Here is a 25,362-nt window from a genome sequence, read left to right as displayed (position 1 = left end):
AGGTGGGCTGAGGAAGCACATGCTGGCTGAAGTTGGTGGGTGCAGATAGAAACAAGAGAAAATTCAGATCCCGTGCTGTGATGAACTAAAAAACAGGTAAAGGGGAAAGGAGGGGCAGAAGCATGAAGCCTAACTGAACTTAGATATTACAACTTTCTGAAGTCTGTCTGACTTCATAACTTTCTCCCGAGTTACAAACAGTGGCCCTGGAACATGAGTGGAGAAACCAGATGGTTGGATTTACTCAAGTTTGAGGATTCATGAAGATGGGGAAAGGTCACGGGAGGCAAAGAATTCTAGGACAGTAAACAGTGGAACATTAAAACAAATGAATGGCCATGAGGTCAAAATGGCTTTGGAAAGCAAGTGAAGTCAAAGCTGGGGAAATGAACTGATTGAACAGAGTTGGGTCATAGGCTTAGAGGTCATAAACAGGGCCAAGGTTTAGTTGAGTATGAATTAAAGGGAGCAGTTGAAAGATCAGTAGCATTGGAATCTGTTTGAGGTCTTGGTGGTGGTATAATTTGGAGAGATTGAGGCTGCTCACAACCTGCCACCCTCAATGCCCAGGTCTCCCCTTCCATGTCAACTCCAGCTTGGCTTTTAAAATCTTTCACACCCTGGCCTCTTCTTTCCTTCGCTGTCTTCTTCCTTCGCTGAAGACTGCCCTTCACATTTATTATAATGCCACAACTGTCCATCTTGCTGTTCGTTGTAGGGACATCTCAAGTTATGCCTTGCTCAGCTATGTTGGGAGGAAACAACAGAACCCCGAGTTCCAAATCAGGTCCTGCCCCTCGATCCAGCATTTTCAGGGCCTCCTCTCTAAGAATGCCTTCTCTCAACTCTGCTGCCTGATTTCCTTCCCAATCCTTTAATGTATCTATTTTCCATTGGTCTTGTCCTTGGCTGTCTTTTCCTTCCATACACTCTTCTTTCTCTTAGCAATCTCGTTCCATCCCATTGTTTTAACTGCCACAACACTACAAATCACTACCAAATCTGTCTTCTTTCTTGAACTCTCTTGTTTGCAGGACATTTCCATCTGGATGCTTGTCTTTTCCTCAAGCATGTTCCTCCTTGTGAATTATTCCTCCTTGTGGCACCACCTTTCACCCTGTCTCCCACATTCATAACCTTGGGGCTAGACTTGACTCTTTCTCCCTCACCTTTCATATCCAGTCTCTTATTCACATTCAGGGTTTTACGGTGTACAAAGCACTTTCCATGCAACAATCTCTGAAAGAAGGTAGTGGAAGTATTATCACCCTCAGTTGACAGCTAAGGAAACTGAGGCTCTGAGAAATTAAATGCCTTTCTCACCATCACACAGCAAGTGTCAGGGCCAGGAACCGAATTTAGGTCCAAGTCCAAAGAACTTTCTACATTACCAAATTGGGTTATTTTACCTTCATGTGTAGCACTACCTTTATCTTCTCTGTTCTTAATGCTATTATCCCCAGGATAAGCTCTTTTACTGACCCACAGAAACTATTCCAGTAGCCTCTTAAAAGACTTTCCCAGGGGGCAGCTAGGTGGCGCAGTGGATAGAGCACCGGCCCTAAAGTCATGAGGACCTGAGTTCAAATCCGGCCTCAAACCAAACACTTGACACTTACTAGCTATGTGACCCTGGGCAAGTCATTTAAACCCCAAATGCCTAAAAAAAAAAAAAATTTCCCACCTCCTGCTCAACCCTCTAATCTAGGATTCATTCAATTGCCATATTAACTTCCTGATGCACATGACTAATTCACTGATGAGCTCCAAATTCTTTAGTGACCCCTTACTAGTCCTAAATAAAGATCAAACTCCTCCACCAGGCGTTCACCTCTCCACACAACCAGGCATCATCCTGATTTTTCAGTCATACCCACCACATGCCCTACCCTCAAGCCAACTATCATCCCCTTAACAGACCCTCCTATTCTCTGCCTTCCCTTTGCTGGCATGGTACCATCCCACTCTGTGACCGAGCCAATTCTTAGCCCTCCTGAAAGGCCAACTCAGGATTCCCTTCTCTGTGAGGCCTTCCCTGATCCCTGGGCTCACTAACTGCCATTCCCCTTGCAACTTTGTTTTACCACTTTCTATTGCTATATTGAGATAAAATAGCGATATGGTTATGTTTTGGAGATTTGTCAGCTCTAAGTGCCACGAGAATGGGATCGCATCTTATCTACAATGTGCACCACTTCCAGAACTGGGCACTTTTTGTGCACACAGTGGGTAAACACATTAAGCGTTGATTTAGTGAATAGCACAAAATCATGAGTGACTAAGTCAATCCTCTGGACCCAGAAGTTCTCAAATAGCATAACTTTGCCTTCTTCACCCTCTGTAGCTTGCTACTCTCACCACACCACATTTTAGGACTAACAGCAAATGCTTTTTAGAGTTACACTTACATTGTTGAGACACTGGCAGACTTGATGTTTTCAATCGACTGGTGAACTTAGTCCTGTAAAGTAATAAGCTGGAAGTTTATGGAGTAGCCAGACCACCCTGAGCTGCTCGGAGGCCTCCTTATCTCCCGTGTTATTCGAGTAAATCTAGACAACTCTGTCTACTACTAGGCTATACCTGTTGGTCACCCCATCCCTCATTCATCCTTCCTCAAAGCTGTCTGACTGTTGGTGCATTTTGGATGGCAGGAACCCCATAGTTCAACAACAAGAGAGGCTCTGCTTGTCCTCAGGGACGTCGGAGGCTTCTTGTGACCAATAGCCTCGCCTAGGGAAGATAAATCACCAGTTTGGGCTCATGTGACACAAGCAGGGCTGTGAAACAATTCTCTAAGCAAGTATCACTTTGACAAGAACTTACTGATTTTTAAATTGCCACAACAAATTTTCATTCCATGCCCTTCTTCTAAAAGGAAAAAAAAAATCAGACAATGATTAAAAGTTTTATATTTTAATAAAACTGTGTTTTTAAAAATAATCCTTCGATACTACTGTTGGTCTCAATTTATTTATCAATAAGATCAGTGATATCAGACTTTGCAAAATTTACTTCCTTTAAACAGTAAAAATGCATGATTCTGGGACACAGCTTTTGGGGGACTAGATTTTTAAAACAACATCATTTTAGGAGACAAACAAATTACCATCAACTGACCATTTTTTCTCAAGTCCTCCCTGATATCCAAAGCTTAATAACTCTGTCCTCACTACTGTGAGATCACAAAACTCAGGAGTCTCATCTCTCTGGTTTTCAGGACAATACTAAATGCTGGTTGGTAGTTTGTTTTTTCAAACAAAATTTTTGCAGGAAATAGTAAAAACACCAACAACTCTAGTTTCTGATTCTCATAAAACACCATCCTATAAAGATTCTTCTAAGGGTTATCTGGAATAAGCAGATTCATTACAAGATTTATTCTAATTACATTGCTACACATAATCCTAAGAACATACACTGTGGAAGAAACAAGAACAATCTTTTGATTTTATTGGTGTTACAGAATAGTTCTAGACAAGTTAAATACAAATATATTTCTTAATTGTATATATGCGAATTTTTACAAACACACACCTCTGAAACATTTATAAAAATAAAAAAGTGCAAATATCTCCCTTAATTAACTTGCAGATTCCTACTGACAGCTACAAAAAATGATAAATCATCACACAAAATACTGAGCTAATACTGAGTAACAAAAATAGTTCTAGTTTTGTTTTGTTTTGTTTTAAAAAAGAGTATTTTAGCATTCAGGCTATCTGGTACATATACTATCTTTGCATTCTGCACAGAGTTCCAAGGCAAAGATTGCCCTTGTTTTTATGAAACACCAAAGAGGAGGACCTGTAAGGCGGAATGGACACAGGTCTTTTGCTCTTTTTCACAGTTACAGCAGTCTTCGACTCCTTAGGTGGAGGAATGTAAATGGGCTTCCATGGGATTGGATTATAAAAGCTTGGCTGTGGGCAGGCAATTCCACTGTAGTAACCTAAGAATGAAAAATAGACTGATTACTCTCCAAAGGCTCTCATTGTTTAAAAACCCAAGAAAGATAGTAAATCATTTCCAATGTATATAGGAACCAGATGGAAAAACAATTTAAAATTAGCACCTCATAATGGAATAGAAGTAAAGCCTCACTGATTTGGAGTAACTGGAGATAGCTTACTGTAAACCAGTCTGCTTTAGGAAAAGTATGAATTTGAGCATAATGTAGCTTTCCAAATACAGTCAGTCTCAAAGCAATTATTAAGTGCCTACTACGTACCACGCATTGTGCTAAGTGCTAATGTGACATCCTGGAGCTTAACCAATAAATATTACTACCAAGACATCATATGAGTTGAGTTAGTTAAAAGCCAAACTGGCAAGGTTAAAGTTGAAAAGAGCCTTCATTATCTTGACTCTCTTCTTTGAAAATGTTACTGATTTTAGCCTCAAGGTCTCACAAGACCCTGAAAATTTACAAAGAAGTAATGATACAGAACATTTAACTCAACATGAATCACATACGTTGTCTAAATTTACTTAACGCCTACACTGGTGTCATTCAAATTAGCAAGGATTAACTGCATTACTATAATTTTAATACACAATTAGTTATCAACAGTTCCTATTGCAACGAATGTATGCAATTAAATGAAATTATGGCTCCTAAGAGCTAAAATACAAAACTGTGAAAAAAGGCCAGATGGCAAATACCATGCAAAGCCCAAAATCATCCTCCTTTCACATATTTCACTCAAAATATGTTTTAAAAAAATTGACCATGATTTGGATACAAAGACTACCACAGAGCAGCTTAAGATTGCTAGAGCTGAGATGGTATAGCATGGTGGAAAGAATACAGGCCAGAGAGTTCAGGGAAACTTGGCTGAATTCTATTTCTGATGCTCACCTTGTCATCTGAGAGTCTCTAAAGGTCAAAATCCCAATATATAAAATGAGAATAATAATAGTACCTACAGTACCTACCTCTGAGTTGTACTCGGTCTTTATAAGGATCAAATGAGATATGTATATAAAGTGCTTTTTTATTAAAGCACTAAACTAATGTACTATCTTTCAGCTGCTATGATAATGACAGTATTCTTACATAAATATTTCTTACAGAAAAAAACTAGGTGATATTAAAAAAAAAAGCTATGAATAGAAATTTTTTTAAAAAGAAAAAATCCATTTGAGAAGCCACCCGGCAATTTAACTAATTTAACGATTAGGTCCTGATTGGTAAGGGGATACTTAGTCAAAGCTTTGCCTCTAACATTAACTCCTCTGATTATACTGGTGTTGTTTAATTATTACCCTTCTTCAAACAAGTAGAAACCAAACAAGTAAACTCAGTTCAGTATCTGTAACTGATGACCTCTGTGCCATGCATGAGAGGCCTACGCCCTGACAGCAGGAATGTGTCAGTCACACAATGGCAGTCCCCATCAAGAGTGAAGATATTTCAACACACACTTCACCACGGTGGTCAAAACAAAGTCTGGAATATGTTCTATTGTGTGAACACAACAGAATGGGGGTATTTTTAATAAATCACTTAGACAAGTAAAGGCAGCTGTCAGCAAGTTATGAGCTTCCAACAGAAAGCACAAAGAAACTATGTCCCCACCATCTACAATCAGACCAAGCATAAAGCATAAAAAGCAACTGGTTTTCTGTCTGGTTCATGGGCTGTCTGGTGTTTGGAGTTACAAGAATAATCTCCCAAAGAAATCTGTAGCTCTGATTTAGATAGGGGTAAGAAGAGTAGCAAACACGAAACCTCTCCAGAATAACTCTTCATGGGCCAACTGGAAGAAATGTCAAATTTTATATTACGTTTTTACCATCAAACATTCTCATTGATTTAAAAGCATAGTTTTATAACTGCTTTAAAATTCACAGCTGCTTTTAAAAAGAAGTCCAATTCTGATTCAGAAAAACACTAAGTTTGTAATTGCATATAGATCTTAGAGCTAGCTTCCTGAAATAGTAATTTTAGATAAAATGTTTGTTTTTCATAAGCTATTTTTTTCAAGAGGAAACAAACAACATGAAACTTCCTCCCCCAACCATGAGCTCATTTGCCTTTATTTAGGTCACGGAGAACAAGAACTAACCTGTCAGTTTCCCATTGGCATAGCCATAGCTTCTCGGAATGAGACGAGGTTTGTTTTTCACATTTTGCAGCCATTCCTTAAACTTCTTTTCAGAGATTTCTTTTTTTTCCTGTTGTTCAGCAAGCCGCTGCTTTTCTTCTTCCTTAAAATGATGAAATCAAAGACCTCTTAGAGTAGAGTATTCAAATCTACATGAGATTTGGTCATTCCACCCAAGAGACTATTAGCTATCTACTTCAACCATTCATTAGCTATAAACAAGAGTGAAATTTACTCTCACCTGGGACACAGTGAAAGGGTCTTTCCTCGGTAACACTTAAGTCACCAAGCCCAAGAGGGAAACTGTCATCTACTTTTTTAAAAATATCTGTTTTGACCATTATAATGACACAACTCCATAACATAATACCACAAAATGTTCCAAAATAACCTAAAATAATTTGCTTTAAACCTAACAAAACCCCACTCTCAACAAACACAAAATGCCAGGCAGTATAATGGTCCTCAAAAGTAGAATATTTTCTATGTCTTAAATATAGGACTCAAAGATAATGAACATCAAAGAATAACTTATCTCATGCAAACTACCTAATGTCTGAATACCTTCTCCTAAATAAACCAAGCTCACATGGACACCGAGAGATGAGTGCTTAGTTATAACCATTAAATCAGAATGGTCAAAAAAAAATTACAATGTTAACATTTAGACATCACCTAGCTGTTTGAAAGATGAGGGAATCTGAGGCCCAGAATGTTAAAAGCTCACACAATTATTGTGTGTCTATAGCAAAACCAAGGTTCGGGTCCGTGTTTCATGACACATCCCTCTGCGCCACTTTGGATCCATACCTTTTCCTTTTTTTTCCTCTCATGTTCTTCTGCCATTTTTTTCCTTAACCATTCTTTATATTTTTCTTTAGCTTTTTCTTGCAAATGCTCTTTCTCTAGGTCCTTTGCTGCTTTTTCTTCCATTTCTTTATTAAGCTTCCGTTCCCTTTCTTTTCTTTCCTTTAAAAATAAGAAGCACAAGAAAATCCTTCAAATTTGATTAACGACACACCTGATTCTGCATGTTCTTGTTATAGGCAAGAGACATCTAACATTCAATTCTGTACACTTCTAAAAATAGGTGGAAAACTAACAATTTCAAATGATAAAATTTGATTAAATTGGATTTCTTAAAAAAGACAAGACTATTTACTCCAGAAAGGAATTGTGCACATGTATGTTCCTTTGACAATGGAGTTTGTAAATATTAACATCTATACATCAATTCAACAAATATCTATTAACCACCTAATGTGCAAGGCCCCAGGGATTAAAAAAACAGAAATAAAACCTATCTCTGACCTTGTGAGTACACATTCTAATGAAGGCGCAGGGAAAGAATGTATTTCAACATGTACATAAGCAAAAATTATAAAAAGTGATATAAAAATTATTACACTATATCGACTGATTTCACTTTCTACTTAGCATCCAAGTATTGTCAAATGCATGATTTTGCTACCACACATTAAACACCATTCCAAGGTAAGCTAAAGACAACCCAAACTTCTATCAGTACATTTCTTATACATCTTTTTTTTTAATGGGAAAAAAAAATCCATTAAAAATGATTTCACATAATGGAATGAAATGTTTCCTTTTTATTTGATAAGATAAATCTAATTCACCTACAAAAGTGCTCACATGAATAAAGACTAAGAGAACAATTTTCAGAATCTGGAAAGTGTAGGCAGTGTCATATCAACCACAGAATGCCAACCTCTATGTAGCAGAAGAAAGATGGGCTAAATTAAATTCCTTCCTTGAAAATCTGAAAAAATACATATTTTTATCTCCCCAAATAATAAAAAAAATCCCACTTAGTAATGTTCCAAATGCACAAAATGGCCAAGCACTACCCTATGAAAAGTGGAAACAGAGGGAGGAAAAGCCCCTTCAAGACCTCAACAGGAGGAAACAGAGGAAACAATCTACAGGCTTTACCTTCTGCAGGAAAGCTACTCAGTAGCTGTGCCTACTACAGCTTCAGGGGAGCGGAGGGAGAAATACTTCCAGCCAGACAACAATAGGCCACTAACACAGTAGCTCTGTTAGAGAATCAAAGAATCAGAGAGTTGGAAGAGACCACCCCAAGGGTCACTAAAACTAACCTCTCCCCTGACAGTTCTAAAACAAATAGTAGTGGACAAGCTTGAGACCCTGACCACCACTTTAGAACATCTGTTCTTTGAGAATGCTGTTAAAATTCCAAAAAAATCCTTATAAACCTTTAGTGCAACACAACTGATTAGATGGTTTCAGAGAATCCTGGAAAGGCTTGTATGAATTGATACAAAGTGAAGTGAGCGAAACCAAGAGAACAATTTATATAATAACAACACCGTAAAACAAACAGCTCTGAGAGACTTGGGAACTCGGACCAACAAAATAGCCAACCACAATTCCAGTACTTGGGATCAAACATCTACCCTACTTCTAGATAGGCTGAGAGCACAGATCACAGCCCAAGTGTGTAGGGGGGTGGGGGGAAGAGAATATGGCTAATCCAGGAATTTATTTTGCTTGACCATACATGTTTGTAACGGTTTTGTTTTTCTTGCTTCAGTGTAAGGGTAAGGGTAAGTGGGAGGAGAATTCAGAACGGAAAATCAAATCAAATCAAATATAAGGCAACTGATTTGTAAACTGAAAACTGCATATACAAATATATGAACAATTTATTGCTATAAATAAGATATAAATCTTATTTATATCAACTCAAAATTTTCCCTGTATAAATGGAGTGAGGAAAAATTGTCCAAAGCAAATATGGAAAAGGAATTGGCATTCTATATAGGAATTCTTCACTGGGACAAAAGAAGGCATAAAGACTAGAAACTACTTTTGTATAAAACACTAGAGAATTGATGTTTTAATAATATTTCCAACGGGGGGGGGGGGGCCAGCTAGGTGGCACAGTGGACAGAGCTCCAGCCTTGGAGTCAGAAGGACCTGAGTTCAAACCTGGCCTCAGACACATGACACTTCCTAGCTGTGTGACCCTGGGCAAGTCACTTAACCCCGCTTGCCTCAGCAAAAAACAGACCAAAAAACAAAAACAAAACAAACAAACAAAAAAAAAAACCAAGAGGGAAAACCTAGTGCAGAGAGTTAAGAAGTACCGGGAGATCAAAAAGCCTCAGAGTGCCTGATCTGCTTTGCACTTTACAGGGATAACTCTCCCTGAACTCTGACGGAGCCCAAGACAACACTCTATCAGGCAGAATCATCAAGGAAGACATTGATAGCTTATAAATAACAAAGAGGAAAGCAAGGTTTGGAGGGCAACAGGAGTAAAAGAAGAGAATGAATGTTTACAGTACTTAAGGTAGGGAAAAAGTTTAGAACAACAATGGAAAGAAACTGAGAGAAATGGCAAAAGAGGATTCCTGAATTATGAACCCAAACACTTAATGTTTAAACCTACAAATAAAAAATGTAAAGTGTGAGCTTTATGAGGACAGGTGTTATCTTCCGTGTGTGGCAGTCAGTGATGGGCATACAAAACGCTCTTCATACGGGTTAAAGGAATGAAGAGACTCACACTGTGTTGTCAGGTGAGGAAAAAGTAACAACACAGAGATGCTGTTTTCCAATTGGCTGTTACAGACTTCTGATCATACTACACAAAGAATGCTTTCCCTCTTGATTTTATTTATAGAAAACTTCCTAATAGCAAGGATAATCCATACTTATATCATGTTTTACAGTTACAAAGTACCTTACACGAATCTCATTGGAGTCTCTCACACCACGTATATGAAGTAGACAAGGCAGTTTTACAGATGAGGAAAGCAAGACTAAGAAAGTGCTCTGTGATTGGCTCAAAGTCATAAACTGGTAACAGGCTCGGCTGGGCCTGGCACTGAGCTCAGCTTAATCTAATGTTCTTTCCACTACACCAGATCTGAAAGTGATGCTTCCGGGGAAGCAAAGTACCCCACAAACACTGTTACTTAAGATTAAAACTACAAGTTTTTTCTTGCTGAAAAATCATGTCTTAAATATTGACTAACTGGGTTTAAGAATTATCTGGTGTTTTGATAAATACTATTACGCTCACGTCAATGGTAGCTTTTCTCCAGAAACACCTACTTTGTCTGCAGTTTTGCAACATGTTATTGAGTCAGCCTTGTAAATAAGGGACAGGTCCCTTAAAAGCACCTAGTAATCTGGGAGCCAGATGAGACAACTTTCTTCTGCAGTTCCTAGTCCTGAGAACATGTAAGTGAAGGTTTACTAAACTCTGTTTCTGCTCTTTCTGATTCTTTCTTTCCCTTCTTCCTCTTAATTTTTGCAGATATTCCTCTAAAAGGAGAGAGCTGAGGGAGGATAACCTTAGCAATGTATATGACCCAATTACCCACCCAAGCACCCCTCTACACCTTGCCTTTCTAGGACAGTAATTGCCCACTCTTCACAACACTCCTTTTAGCTTCTACAATTCTCCTTTTGGTCAGGCAAACAAAAGTCTACCCCACAGCAAGAGGAATCATAGTGGAAATAACAATAATAATAAATTGTTTATTGTTATTGTTAATGAGATAGGCTGCCTTTATTATATAACTCTACAAATATACATTGCCACACCAACCCTGCTGCATGTGAAATAATCAATCCCATGTTGTGGGAACTGTGGCATGGCTTTCATTTTAAAACATTTAAACATAATTCTCTTTGAATACAAAACAAGAATTATGGGCAAGAAAAAGAAATGTCCTTCAAAAAAAAAGAAGAGCTTAAATTAGTAAGACTGAACAGAAAGAAACATAGCCAAATGAGATGTCATTTCTTTTTAGAGTCACATTTCAAAAAATAGGCCAGTGAAAAGGATATCATGAACACCACTTGTCAGTTTGTTAGACCAAAGTGAAAATGACCTGAAGAAAGAAACCACCCCTGATATGTCTAAAATATGAACACAGGCTAAGGCAGCTGAGGACCACACATGGTGAATGTAAACAGGGAAAGAGGAAAAAATGAGAAGCCAGACAAGAAGAGAAGAACCAGGGGGCCCACTTTTGTAAATGAATGTTAAAACTGCCTAGGCTGGAAATCAGAAGAGATTTGATGGGCTTTAAGAAGGGAAGAAATAAAGTAAATCACAGGATCCTAGATCCAGAGCTGAAAGGGACCTTAAAGATCTTCTGGTCTAAACCCTTCACTTTACAGATGAGGAAACTGAGATTGAAATAAGTCACATGACTTATCCAGAGTCAAACAAAGAGTAAACAACAGACTAGCATTTGAATCCAGGTCCTCTGACTCCAAATAAGACGCACTTTTATCCAATGCCAGCCTGACCTCCCTAAATGACTGATGGTACCCTAGGGATTATGTGTGCTCAGGAATAGACATCTTCTTTCTTGAGCGGAAGCTTAATCTCTAAAATAAAAAGATGGGAAATTTGCCCTCACAGGATGTGTACGTCCAAAGGCTGTAGTATCCTCCTAATTAAATTCCAGCCGCAATTTCCATTCAAAGGAGAACAGTCACATTTCACATAACCAGATTAGGTTTAATGCCATGAATTAAACAGTAAATATATCACCTCATACCATTATATTGCATTCTTAGAAATCCAGCAACCTTGTTTAATTGATTACTGTGGTAAAATTAGCTTCATGGAATTAGAAGATAAGATAAGAGGCTTTTAGTAGGAAAAAGAATGGCATAGCACAATGTAGTTTATAAATATGAATTTCAAAAATGCATGAACCAAAAGCCTTTGTCATGTTCACACCTCCCTGGGTCACACAGCTAGCTAGCCAGGAGCTGAGGACGGGGGTGGGGGAAGTGGGACATGAGAACTGTCTTCAGCTACCTGACAGGCTGTCATATGAAAGCTATTTTGCTTGGTCCCAGAGAGGAAAAGGAGGACAAGAAGGAGGAAGTTACAGAGAAGCAGGCACTGGCTCAATAATAATTAAGGACATGGTAAAACTATGTGTGTTACTCAAATTTGTTTGTTATTGTGGAAGAAAAAAGTTTATCACAGATGGCAAAGAGCTACAGCACAGATTTAACACTCTCTTTAATTGAAATGAGCATCTAAAAGGGCTATGGAAAATTCCCTCAGATTTTAATAAGTATTTCTCATATACATTTCATATAATAAGTATTTCTCATAACAGAAAATGACCTTTTATGTTAACTCTCAATTATGCAGCCTGTATAAGTAGAACAGAGGTGCAGAGTCCAAAACAAAGTGGTACAAAAACATTTCTATTTAGCTTTAGAATGCAAAGACTAAAAATAACAAACTCATCATGTCATTTTTAACTGATCTTTAAGAAGGTGGTATGAAAGTAAGAGGGAAAATGTTAAGAAATTACATGAAAAACAGAGATGGATTGGCTACTCGTAGAGAGGATTAACATCATAAAATTCCATAGAGGAAGAAGTTGAGGCACACAGACTTTAAATGGACAAAATTAGTAACATAATTTGGAAGCCTCCTGAGGGAGGCCTTTATGGGCTGGGAGGGAGTCATCCTCCCACTCCCTCATCGAGGGAGAATTTCCAACAACGTGTTAAGTACTTAACCACCTTCAGAGGAGAGACAACATTAACATAAGGTAGCGTGGACTCCATTTTGTGACTTTCTCCAGTGAGCCTGAGCAGCCCAGGAGCAAGAATAAAGAGTTGACAATTATAGGTAGAATAGTGGACAGTCAGGAAAATGAGGGATTCCAGGGGGATGACCATTAGGTCAATCAAGGCTGGATATGAAGACAAGTGAAACCAGAGTGGAAGAAACGGACTGAGAGAATGAGGGGTGAAGGCACTAAAGGACACAATGAGGGCCAAAGGCAGCTCTGGGGGAAGTGAAGGAGTCAGAGAAGAGAAGAGGTTGTAGCCCAAGGAAGGGATTGGAGAGGTGGCAATCACGCCAGGATTGGGCTGGCTGAAGTATGATGGAAGGAGTTTCTGGAATAGGATGCTCTATATCAGGCCTGCAAAACCTGCAGCTCTCAGGCCGTTTGCAGCATGCCAAAGGATTTTGGAAGGCCTGCAAAAAATGTAGAGGAAAACATCTTTTGTATGTAGAGGAAATCCTCTGGTGGGCCGCAGGCCTGCTCTATATGGTCAGGGGGTTAAAGGGATTGTCACATCCAAGGTTAATGGCAAGGGATGAAGTGAGGAAAAATGCTATAAGTGAAGTGCTGAAGTCAAGCACAGAGATGGAGAGATGGCCTTCAGATCAGAAGATAACAACACCAAGAATGGGGAGAAGGGTCCTGTCTTGGCCCAGTGTCTGGGGTGGAATTTTGTGAGAGAAGACAGGACTCACAGGATTTCACTGATGGCAACAACAATTCCCATAATTTTACAGTTAAGGAAATTGAAGCTTAGAGAGCTTGTTAAGTGACATGTTCAAGGTCACATAGTGCATGTCAGGCCCTGGACTAGACTCAGATTCCCAGACTTGTGGTCCTAGGCCCCTGTCACTATACCTCACTACCAGCCAGACTCTGTAACTGGTTACACAAAGTATGACTGAGAAAAATCAAATCATTTTGCTGAAATTCAGAAGCCCCTCATTAGTATAAACTGATGGGATTTTACTGTAATTATGAAAAAGCACAATCATGATTACACTTAAGATAAAAATTAGTATTGAAAGCATTACCCCTTTAAGTGAATAAAATTAGAATGGAAAACATGATGTACTAAAAATTGCTATGAAAATGGCCATTTGCCATTTTATACTGTCATCCACCAAGTGAATGGATCATAAATGGATCACAAATGACTCATTCACCAAATATTTATTGAGCACCAACTACCAATTATCAACAAGCAACAAAAACCTAGGTAAGCCAAGTGTGGCTTTCAAGGAGTCTGTTATAGAAGGGTAAATAAGAAATGTTTAAAAAAAAAAAACTAACATCCAAGGCAGTATATGATAAGCACCACAAGAATGATAAAGAGTGTAGGCATTTACAAGAGGCTGGTTCAGGCTGAAAAACAGAAATGGGGAGGGTCAAGCTACAGTACCATAGAGAGGTATATTAGGAAATAAAATGAGAAAGATAAACTGAGGCCCTACTGTGGAAAGCCTTAAAAGAGGGGCTAAGGAGTTCAGACTTTATCCCACAGACAACAGGAATCTCATAGATGGCTTTTGAGCAGGCTGACACAATCAAAATAATGCTTTATCAAGAATAATCTAACAACAAATCCAGGATAGATTAGGAAACTATCATCCAGGAAAAAGGTAATAAGGATCTGAACTGGGTGGTAGTCATAGGAATACAAAGAAGTTAATACATGCTAAGAGATATTATATTGTTAAGGAAAGAAGACTAAGGAAGAGCTAGAAGGGAGAAGAAAGGGAAAGGGAGGAGGACAAATAAAAGTTCTCAAGCTTAGTTTACTGAGAGAATGACAATACTATTCAATAGAAACAATGAATCAAGAAGAAAAAATTTGGAGAAAAAATGGTGAGTTCAAAGGACACAAATTTAAAGTTGGAAAGAATCTAGAGGTCATCTTGTCTAAGCCCTTTGGCACTGCCGAGAAGAGAAAACTGAAGACCAAACATTGGTTAAGTGACTTGTCCAAAGTCCCACAGGTAAGGAGCAGAAATCTCATTAAGGCTGAGAGTTTGAGGTGCTAGTGAGATGTCTAGGTGGAAACATCAGTCACTGAAGGTGAGGGGCTGAAGAGGCACAAGACTGGGAGTCATCTGCACCAAAGGTGACTGTGAAGTTGGGCAAGCACAAGAGACAGTACAGGAGAGTGTAGGAGGAAGAGGATGGGGCAAAGGCAAGGACCTGGGGAATTCCTCCACTGAAAAGGCAGGAGGAGGAAGAAGAAACAGCAAAAAAAAAAAAAAAAAAAGAGAGAGAGAGAGATTAAGGAATGGGAAGAAGACAACCAGGATAACAGCAACAAGGGGACCTGGCCTGACCCTCAATGCCTAATTCTCACCTGTTCATTCTTTTTGTGAAGCCATTCCTTGTGTTTTTCCTCCGCATATTTTTTTCTTTTTTCACGCTCTTCCACTTCTTTTCTTTTTTCTTGTTGTAGACTTAGTTCCTATTTTTCAATACAAAAAAGGAGCATCCAATAATGTATTTAAATCACATGTAAAACAATACATAATTATATGTATGACTACATATAACAAAAATGGTACTACTACCCTAAGTGACTGCTAGGATTTAAAATCTTTAATTAAAAAAAAAACTAAGGAAATAGGTACTAATTAATGCACTGCTGACAGAGCTATGAATCCATTCTAAAAACAATTTGGAACCATGCCACAAAAATCACCAAACTGTGCATACCTTTTGATCCAGAAATACCATTACTAGACTTATACTCAAAGAGATCAAAGAAAAAGGAAAAGTATCCATGTAAACAGAATATTTACAGTAGCTCTTTTTGGGGAGGCAAAGAACTGGAAATTAAGGCAAGACCCATCAACTGGAGAATGCTGATATATGAATATAATGAAATATACTATGTTATAAGAAATTATGAAAAATAATGCCTTCAAAGAAAACTGGAAAGAGGTGTATAAACTGATGGATATGTGAAATGAGAAGAGATGGAGGAGAATGATTTATAAAATAACAACTACATTATGAAGACAAACAAGTTGGAAAGATTTTAGATCTCTGATTGATACAATGACCAACCAAGATTCCAGACGACTGATGATGAAATATGCCACTCACTCCTGATAGAGGTAAAGAACTCAGGGTACAAGAAGAGAAATATATTTATTGGATATGACCAATGGGGGAATTTGTCTTGCTTGACTATGCATGGTTGTTACAAGTGTTTTGCTTCCCCTCCCCTCCTCCTTTTTTTCCAAATAGGGGAACAGAAGGGAAAAATTTTTTGCTAATTAAAAAAAAGTAAATTTAGAAAAAATCTAAGTAACTTTTTAGAGATGCAATATCTGCTTAGTACCATTACACTATAAATTTCAACTACACAACTATACTGTATTTTACTGACAGTTTTTCAACATGTAAATTTTAGTACCATAGTATACTACCAACAAGATAACTCAAAAGAACTACTATGATTGGGGGAGGTAATAAGAAAGGCTTCTAAGTTTTTGCTAAAAAGGATAGGAATTAAAGTATCCCTGAAGCTGAATAGTTAAGAGATTTCAAACCTAGGTCACAGAAGGAATTTTTCTTGAAGAAGAAAAGAATTCCTACAAATTTTTCAGTGACATTATAGTAACTGGGGCATAAAATGAAACTGACTTCATATCCTTGACTATTTAACTGCTTTGTCATCTCTTGACTCTGCAAGTTTGAGCACTTCTTCCAGAGAAAGAATGTGAACGGTACAGAGAGATAAACCTACAACCAGAATTTCATCAGTTTGTCATTCCTTAGGGCATGCAACTTAACTGTATTAACTCTGAGCCTGGTCCAGTTTGGACAGCTTAAAAACTTAGTCATTTACTGATTATTTTTCTTTCCTCTTCATGAATGCAGCTCTTAAATAGTTTCCTACCTTCTCCTATTACAAACCCTGGACTGAGTGAGACACAATTTCTCAATTCCCTACAGCAGAGGTGTCAAAACACACAGACCGAAACACACCCCAAGTGTGGTCTGAACCAGATTAAAATGTGATTTGGAAATATTTAACAAAATAAATAAAAATACAATAAGACATAAATAATGTTAACATGTGATTTTCTAAGTCAGTATGTGCCCTCAGGGATCCTAATGAACAGTTTAGTGGTCCTGGTTTCTATTTGAGTTTGACACTACTTCCCTAAAGAATCATTTACTTAAAAAAAAATAATACCCATCATTCCAAGTTCCCAACCAATAGAGTCCTACACTAGCAACATAGATTCTGCATAAAAGACCAACTCCTCCCCCATGGGTCCATCCCTAAAGTTAGGCAGTCACTCAACAAGTATTTATTAAGCACCTAATATGTGCCAGGACTATGCTAAGCATTGGGGATGCAAGGAAAGGCAAAAGACAGAGCCTGCCCTCAAGGAGCTCACTGTCTAACGGGGGAGGCAAAATGCAAACTACTAGGTACAAACACACTATTTATCAAATAAACTAAAGACATTCTTAGAAGGAAAGGCACTGGCATTAAGGAGGATCAGGGAAAGCTTATTGCAGAAGGTGGGATTATTATATTAGCTAAAATATGAAGGAGCAAAGTGAAGTCAGGAGTTGGAGAGAATTCCAGGTCTAGGGGACAGCCAGTGATACCAGCCTCTTTTGCTATTTTTAGTACAAGACTCTCCTTCCTCTGACTGTGGACATTTTCATTGGCTGTAAGAAGTCTGGAAAGACAGGAAACGGTCAGGTTATGAAGGACTTTAATAGACAAAGGGAAGATTTTATATTTGATTCTGAAAAGAATAGGAAGCCACTGGAGTTTACTGAATAGGAGAGTGAAACGATGATCTCCCTTTAAGACATTAACTAACATGTGAACTAATCTACCCTCAATTCACTTTGAAACAGCTTTTCCAACTGTCAAAAACCTAATTATCAATTATCCTTCCTTTTTCATCACAAGTACATTTCCTGAAACATTCTTGCAATCTATTTGGAGAGGGAAAAAAACCAACACACAGAAAAGTTAATAATTTGAGAGCAAAAATACGAATTAAAGTAATGAGTGACTCCATTTTTTCAAGGTTCTAATGCCTAATATGTGATCCATTCTTTGGTATTATTAAGTATGAAAATATATGTGGGTAATTGTGCTAGGTAAGAAGCTCTTAACCCCATACTGCAGATAGATCGTAAAGTAGCAGTCAAGGTCTAATATTTGGACTTTCACAGTTTTTTACTCAGACGTATGCCTTTTTCTGATGCCTAAAACATAGAGCAAGGAGTGAAAAATACAAGATAGATTTAATAAGAAAAATGAAGATGGACTCATTTATCTCTGGGAAGCAGCATACGAATTCAGCAGGATCAGAATTGGACTTAGGAGTCAAGAGACCTTGATTCTGGTCCCAGATTTAAAATAAACTTGCTAAGTGACCCTGGGAAAGTCATTTAACCTTCTAAGTCTCATTTTCTAATGTGCCCAAGGAAAGGAGTAGGTTTTCTTGATCTCTGCCTCTTCCCCTTGCACAAGGGATTAGTATCAATGAATGTCCCTTGAAATTGAATGAAAGCAAATACTTAACATCAAGGCTGACATAAAATATTAAACACTGATGTAACCAAATGCAAAAATTATCTTGTTTATTATTAGGACACTAAGGGGATTCATGGAAATTTTCACTTAAACTGAGAAATACATCTACAAACTCATATATGGCTATTAAGAAAAAAAAAAATTAAAAAAAAAAATAAACAAAACTCGCTTTTACCTCCAAGGCTCTGTTTTGTAGACGAGCACGTTGTTCTTTTTCTTTGCAAACAAACCACTCTTCCCATGGTGTCAGACTCGCCTCTAATACAAGCCATTGATGTTCTTTTTCTGAATTTTCTCTTTCTTTAATTCTGTTGAAAAAGAAGACATTCTAAATTGTTTAATAAATAGTTGTTGACCTAATAGTCAAACTGATTTATAGAGTAAAAGTGAAATGTAATACACCTTTTATTATATTCAATAAGGAGACTTACATTTTGAAGGAGTTCATAAAAAGTGAAACCTTCAAATTTTCCCCAGCATGACCACCAGAAAGCCAGTCATCAAGGTTAATGAATGTTTTCAGCCACAACAATTCATAAAGACCGTGTGTCCTAAGGGTTTATGATTAGCTTTGCTAGGGACAAACCACATCAATAAAATCAAAAGACATTAAGTACTAACAAGTGAGCTATCTTTGTATTTACACATGACATATAGGAACTAGCCAGAATTATTTTTTTTAATTCCTTTCAGAAACCAAAATTTTACTTCAAGTTAAAGTAAAAAGGGCAAGAGACTTCAGAGTTAAAAGACCAGGGTTTCAGTTTCAGCTCTGACACTTAGTTAAGATGCATGACCACAGGCAAGTCATCCTTCTGAGGCTCAACACATTTATTCTTATTGATAAAATGGGGATTATGATATTTTTTACCATCTTATCTACCTCAAAAGACTATTATGAGGAAATCACACAGTCTACCTTAAAATAACATGTTAGCTGTCATTTAATTCTCCATAAAAATCCTACTGTAATGCCTCATCATAGTATGAAGATAAGCCTGGGGTCTCAAAGGTTACACTAGCAACATACTATATGGCAGATTCTACCATGTTGAAAAGGCTTTGAGTATGGTTCTAGGGACAGACTGTGTCTGCCTTCAAAGAACCAAGCTAATAACTAAACTAAAACTAATCACCAACAGGTTGGCCACTAGGAAATGAAGTATTTGGCTTGGCAACATATGAAAAAAACCCCAGTAATACATGGTTCTCAGTCATAGACAATAGCCTTCCATTTCTGCCGTGTCAGTGGTGGAATGGCACAAAAGGGAGCAGAGGGTATGAAGTTTCATTCATTATTTAGACCATCTATCTATAAACACTGATTCAGTTGAAGTTACTATGAATATGAGATCGCTATCCCAAGATTAAGGAACTGATATACTACTGGGAGAAATAAACCATCTCAATATCACTGTTCTCACAATAAATGGAACCAGAAGACAAAAGGAAGCCTCAGCTAAATGGAAGGATGGACTACAGGGTCTTATTGGAGAGGCAAATAAAAGAATTAATGGAGTTGGTTTCATAACTATTTAATCCAACAACTATCATTCAGTGTCTATGTACAAAGCAGTATGACAAGCATAGAAGCCATTTGAACAAAATAAAATATATTCTCTGCCCTCAGAGAGTTTCTATTTTATTGGAAGGATATGACATGGAAGCAAATAGGAACATACATAATATCTTGAGGACTGAAGAGAAAGCACTAACTAGCAGATCAGAAAAGGCTTCTTACAGAAAGTAACACAACCTGAGCTTTGAAGGAAACCAAGGATATTCTAAGAGGTAGAGGTAGAGGTAGAGGGATAAAAAAAAAGAGTGCAGTGAACTCCAAGCATGAAAAGATGGTGGAAGATATAAGACCTTCCATATCAGGTAAAAGCAAATCAGCCAGCTTGGTTGGAATGACGTGTCAAGGATGATGTATTGCCAGACAGTGAAGGGCTTTAAATAGCAACATCAGAAGTTAACTTTTTCTCCTAGAGGAAGTAGGGGATTGAAGGCTTTTGAGCAGAGGAGTGACGTGGTAGAACGTGTGTTTTAGGAAGACTACTTTGGCAGCTGTATGGAGGATGTATCAGAGAAGGAAGAGATTGAAAATTAAAGGACATTAATTAGGCTATTACAATAATCCAGGTGAGGTGATGAAGGTATGAGCTAAAGAGGTAGCCACATGAATGGATAAAAGAAGACAGTTTTAGTGAAGGGAGAATCAACAACGCATGACAAATGATTGGTTATGATGGGTAAAGATGAGGAAAGAGTTAAATATGACAATGTGACTGTGAAACTGGGTGACCAGAACAGTAATGCACTAAATAGAAACAGGAAAGTTTAGCAGAGAACAAAGTGTTGCAGCAAATCTAATGGATTCAGTTTTTAAGCATGTTGAGTTTGAGATGCTTAAAGGATACTTATTTGGGAGATGTCTGGCAGGAAGACCACATAGCTTGAGAGAAGATCAGACCTTGTCTCATTTCCTGCATTTCCATTTCAAAGTGTCTTCTGACCTCTTCACTGAGAATGTCTTTTGGACTAGTCATCCAAGATCTTCTTTCTTTTACTATGGTAACTACCAAGTACAGTGTGATCTTGACTGAGGTGGTTTTTATTTAGGTCAAATTCAGCTCCTGTACTCCGGGCTGCTGGGGGCTTTCCTAATTAATCCTAAATTTGAATGGCTAAGACTAGACCCCATTTTCTTTAGGAATTGTCTGGCCCATTGCCCCTGCCTTCTATTGTAGCTGGGGCCCCTGGGTTACTCAATACGTGGCACCACTCTGGGCCTATCTCTAATAGCATGGTCAGATAGATTTGGAACTGGTAGATCAATCAACCCACAGAATGTTGATTAATAGAAAATGTCAACTTGAAAGGAGTTAGTTTAAGGTCAACCAAAAAGCAAGTGTGTTGTGGGCCTCTCTGTTTGGCCCTGTTGTACTCAACAGGTTTCTCAATGATTCAGAAGATGACATAAACGGTTTACCAGACCTGTAGGTAGCTCAAAAAGGGGAGGTATAATTAATATAGATGATAAATGGATCAGGACCCCAAACAAAACAAACAAAAACAACTACCATGGTAAGACAGAAAAACTGAATGAATCTAATAAAAATTTAATAGGGCATACGAAGCTGGGCACTTAGTTTCAAAAAGTTAATCGAGTAAGGACATAAGGAAGAAGGTATGATTGGAACATAGTTCATGTGGAAAATACCTAGGGGGTTAGTGGGCTGCAAAAGTACAACTGAGTCAGGAGCGTGAAGAGGCAGCCAAAAAAGCTAATGAGATCTTAGGCAACATTAACAGAAATAGTGCCAAGAATGAGGAAGGTATTATACTATTATCTGTCCTGGTCAGAGCACAAGAAGAGCACCATATTCAGTTCCAGATAGCACATTTCAAGAAAGACTGACAAATTAGAGAGCTAAGATTTACAGAAGGAACAGGAGATATTTAGCTTGAAAATGTAGGGGGTTCTTGACCACAGAAGCAACATATGGAAGGATTTGACTTCTGTTTGTCCCCAGAGGGTAAAACTAGCACCCCTGAAAATAAGAGGCAGATTTAAGTTGAATATTGGGAAAATTTTCATAATGATTAGAGTAGCCTAAAAACAGAATGGACTACATTATGAAGTGGTGAATTAAGGTCTTTTCCTGCTCTAAAATTCCATCTAAAAAATCCATCATATTGTACATATGTCTAACATCCATTGAGATGCAGACCACACACACATACATACATACATACATACACACACACACCCAAGCTCTAAGATCACTTCCAACTCTAAGTTTCTATGATTCTATTAACTTTTAATATTAATACCATACGCCCACACCAAGACAGATTTGCACCAAATGCAAAGGGTTTCGGGCAGCCTGTGAAAAATGTAGAGGAAAATATCCTTTACATTTTTCGCAGGCTGCCCGAAATCCTTCGTTGTGCCCTTGGGCCCCTTACACAGGTTGTGAAGGCCTGGTCTAGGGTAAAGTACACTGAGTGGACAGATTTGGGTTTTAATCCTATTCCTCCTACTAAACAGCTTTTCAACTCTGAGAAGACACTCAACTTTCGTTGGGTCTTAGTTTCCCCATCTTCAAAATGATGGATAGACATTCTTTAAGGTTCCTTCTGACTCTAAACTATTACTTCCATCACATTATATGTAGGTAAATGACATGACTTGATAGCAAGATTGAAAAGTAATTGGATTCTATACCCAAAGGATTAAAAGTTGAACAGGAACTCAAAAGATCACCCAGTCCAAACCCTTCATCTTGGAGTGAAGGGAAACAGGGCTTAGAGTTTAAGTAATTTGCCTAAGGTCACACAAGGAGAAAGATAAAGCTCAATCTAAACTCTAGTTTTCTGACTCCAAATTCAAAGCTCTTTACTTCCTATGCTGCCTCCCTAGAAATCTTTGGATGTACTGGCTAACTTCTCAGTATCTACAATACAGAGATATTGTGATTCACTAGATCTACCTCATAAATAATCAATTTGGGGGTGGGGGTGAACCTGAAATTTCATCAGTTTATAGAAACTGCCTCCTCCACCAGCCTACCACCACTGCTTGTCATCTGGCTTTCCACAACTGTGGAAGTGTTGCCTGGGAACTCTTACCAGTTACATAACTCAGCTGCCTATGGTGATACAACTAGTACGTTCCAGAAGCAAGAACTCAATGAACCAAGGTGTTCTTGACCCTTAAGGCTAGTCTTTTATCCAATAAGCCAAGTTCCCTTGCATCACCTTGAAACAGTAGGATTCAATTTCAATTTTACTAGCATTTACTAAGCTTCTACTCTGTTCACTATGGAAATAACGATAAACTCTCACCGCCTAAAGATACCAGGAGTTCCTTTTCAGGGGTTCTAAAAACTTCTTTTTGTGTGAGGGGGTTTCTGGAACGAGAAGGAAACTAGTCCTGTGATTTTCCTGGGAGTTCCCAGCAAAAAACTTCTGCCAAGTACAGATCAGCAGGCCCTTCACACCCCTCTCCTCCCCCTCCAATTCCTTGTAAGTGATGATCTTAAAAGAGTCTCTTGGGGCCCTGAATTAAGTGGCAAGTCCAGTCCACACAGGCAGTACATGTCAGAAGCAGAACGTGAATCCAGGTCTTCCCGCCCAGCCCTCTTTCTGCCTAGGTTTTCGAAGCTGAATGTGTTTTACAAAAACGGATGGGATCAAAGACTCAGAACAGCAAAGGGTCCTTAGAAGTCATCTAGTCCAATACCTTGGTTTGACAGATGAGTAAAAGGAGGCCCTGAGAGGGGAGAGGTCTCATGTGGAAATACAAATATTAGAAGATAAGAGAATCAGGGCTCAGAGTTGGGAAGACCTTGCCCAAGGTGGAAGGGAGGGAGGAAGGAAGGAAGGGAAGGGGAAGGAAGGAAGGAAGAGAGGGAAGAAAGAAAGGAAGAGAGGGAGGTAGGGAGGAAGGAAGGAAGGAAGGAAGAGAGGGAGGGAGGGAGGAAGGAAGGGAGGGAGAGAGGGAAGGAAGGAAGGGAGGGAAGAAAGAAACGAAGAGAGAGAGGGAGGGAGGAGGAAGAGAGGGAGGTAAGGAGGGAGGAAGGAGGGAGGGAGGAGGGAGGAGGGAGGGAGGGAGGGAGTTCAGCAGGTCCAGCGGCCTGGGCTGAGGCCAGGTCAGCGGGGGCGTGACCAGGAGGAGGGGGAGGTGGCCTGCGTGGCCGGCCCGGCCCGGCCCAGCCTCAGCGTCCTCCGAGGTGCGCTCCGCTCCCGGGGAAGGGCCAGGCCGAGGGGCGGGTCCTTTACCTGGCGCGCCCCGAGGTCTCCCCTCCTTCCGAGGACGCGGCCCTCCCCCTCGGGCCGGCCTCCTCGCTCTCCTCCTCCCCAGGAGGCGGCGGCGCTTTCTCCTCCGCCCCGCCGGGCTCGGGCTCGGGCCGGTGCTGCCTCCGCCCCCGGCGCTGCTGCCGCTCCTCGGCGCCGTCGCTGTCGCTCTGCAGCAGGGACGGCGGCGAGGCGGGCGCCGGGCTCGAGCCGCCAGGGGCCTCCCCTCGCCTGCGCGGCGGCGGCGGCTGCGCGCCCTCCTCAGTGTCCATGGCCGCGGCGGCGCCGCCGGGGCCGGGGCCGGAGCCGGGGCGAGGGAGGGGGAGGGGAGGCGGAACGGAACCCGCCGCTGAGGCCAAGGCCGCCGTCGCCGCCAAGTTCAAACCGGCGCTGCCGCCGCGGCAGGAACGCGCTCCCAGGAGGCACCGCGCCGCCCGCCGCTGCAGCCAATCCGGGGCCGGGGCCGGCACGCGTTGCCAGGGCAGCGCGCGGACACCCCCTCACCCCACGCCGCCGGGGGCTTTGTTTCTCCCCGTCCTTAGCTTCAGCTCGGTCCCATAGCGTGCGCGTCTGCGTCCGGCGTACGGGTGGCGCTGTGGGGCTTCGACCTGGCACCGCCCCCAGTGGCCTCAGCCCCCCTTTGGCAGTGAGTGACTTGCAAGGCCACGCCCCCAGGGCGTCCCCCCCCCCCCCGCCCCCGCACTCCAGGATGGAGGGGATCTGGGAGTCCAGAGTACCTAAATGTCTTCTTTGTGTCATGGGACCCTTTGCTCTTAAGCGCCTACTGTGTGCTGGCTACTGTGCTAAGCCCTCAGGACACAAAGGAAAAAAAAAGGCAATGAACATTATTAAGCACCACCTGTGTGCCAGGTACTCCGCTACAACTGCTCAAGATACAAAGGGAAGGAGTCAATGAACATTCATTAAGCGCTGGGGATACAAAGAAAAAAAGAAAAGAATGAACATTTATTAAGCACCAACTACGTGCCAAGCAAATAATAGTGCTGAGAATACAAAGAAAGGCGAAAGACAATCTCCACTCTTGACTAGATGTCTATGATGGGGGAGACAACCTGAAAATAAGAAGGTATGTGTGAATACATATGTATACATCATATACGTATATACACATATGCATACATACAACATATACATAACATACGGGGAGAGAGAGAGAGCCTGTATAAGCTGGAGCCAATGCACAGGGAGAAGGCATCTTGCTGGGGCTTGAAGGAATCCCGGGATGCCAGGAGATGGGTAGTCTGTGGAAGCCTTCTCAGAA

General features: G+C 39.9%; 1 protein-coding gene across 1 annotated transcript; it reads right to left on the bottom strand.

The window, feature by feature from the left end:
• Positions 1–2,900: 2,900 nt before the first annotated feature.
• CCDC34 (coiled-coil domain containing 34) lies at positions 2,901–24,839 on the bottom strand. Its single transcript, XM_027852555.1, has 7 exons — positions 24,470–24,839; positions 24,066–24,429; positions 18,454–18,586; positions 15,057–15,164; positions 6,921–7,079; positions 6,072–6,213; positions 2,901–3,952 (listed from the first exon to the last, which is right to left on the bottom strand). Exons 1-7 carry the CDS (start codon positions 24,837–24,839, stop codon positions 3,735–3,737), a joined length of 1,494 nt encoding a protein of 497 aa, XP_027708356.1. The 3' UTR covers positions 2,901–3,734.
• Positions 24,840–25,362: the final 523 nt, after the last annotated feature.

This window comes from Vombatus ursinus, unplaced genomic scaffold (genome assembly GCF_900497805.2).
Source record: "Vombatus ursinus unplaced genomic scaffold, bare-nosed wombat genome assembly UNPS02009770.1, whole genome shotgun sequence".
Lineage (NCBI taxonomy): Eukaryota > Metazoa > Chordata > Mammalia > Diprotodontia > Vombatidae > Vombatus > Vombatus ursinus.
This window is presented reverse-complemented; position numbering and strand designations above follow the sequence as displayed.

Bases quoted from the DNA above. Each gene is read 5' to 3' on its own strand.
- CCDC34 (XM_027852555.1), bottom strand. From the start codon at position 24,839: ATGACACAAAGAAGACATTTAGGTACTCTGGACTCCCAGATCCCCTCC. The intron at 24,430-24,469 runs GCCGGTTTGAAC...CCTTGGCCTCAG, and splicing joins GTTCCTGCCGCGGCGGCAGC to CGGCGGGTTCCGTTCCGCCT. The intron at 18,587-24,065 runs GTAAAGGACCCG...CTTTTTCAACAG, and splicing joins GAGACCTCGGGGCGCGCCAG to AATTAAAGAAAGAGAAAATT.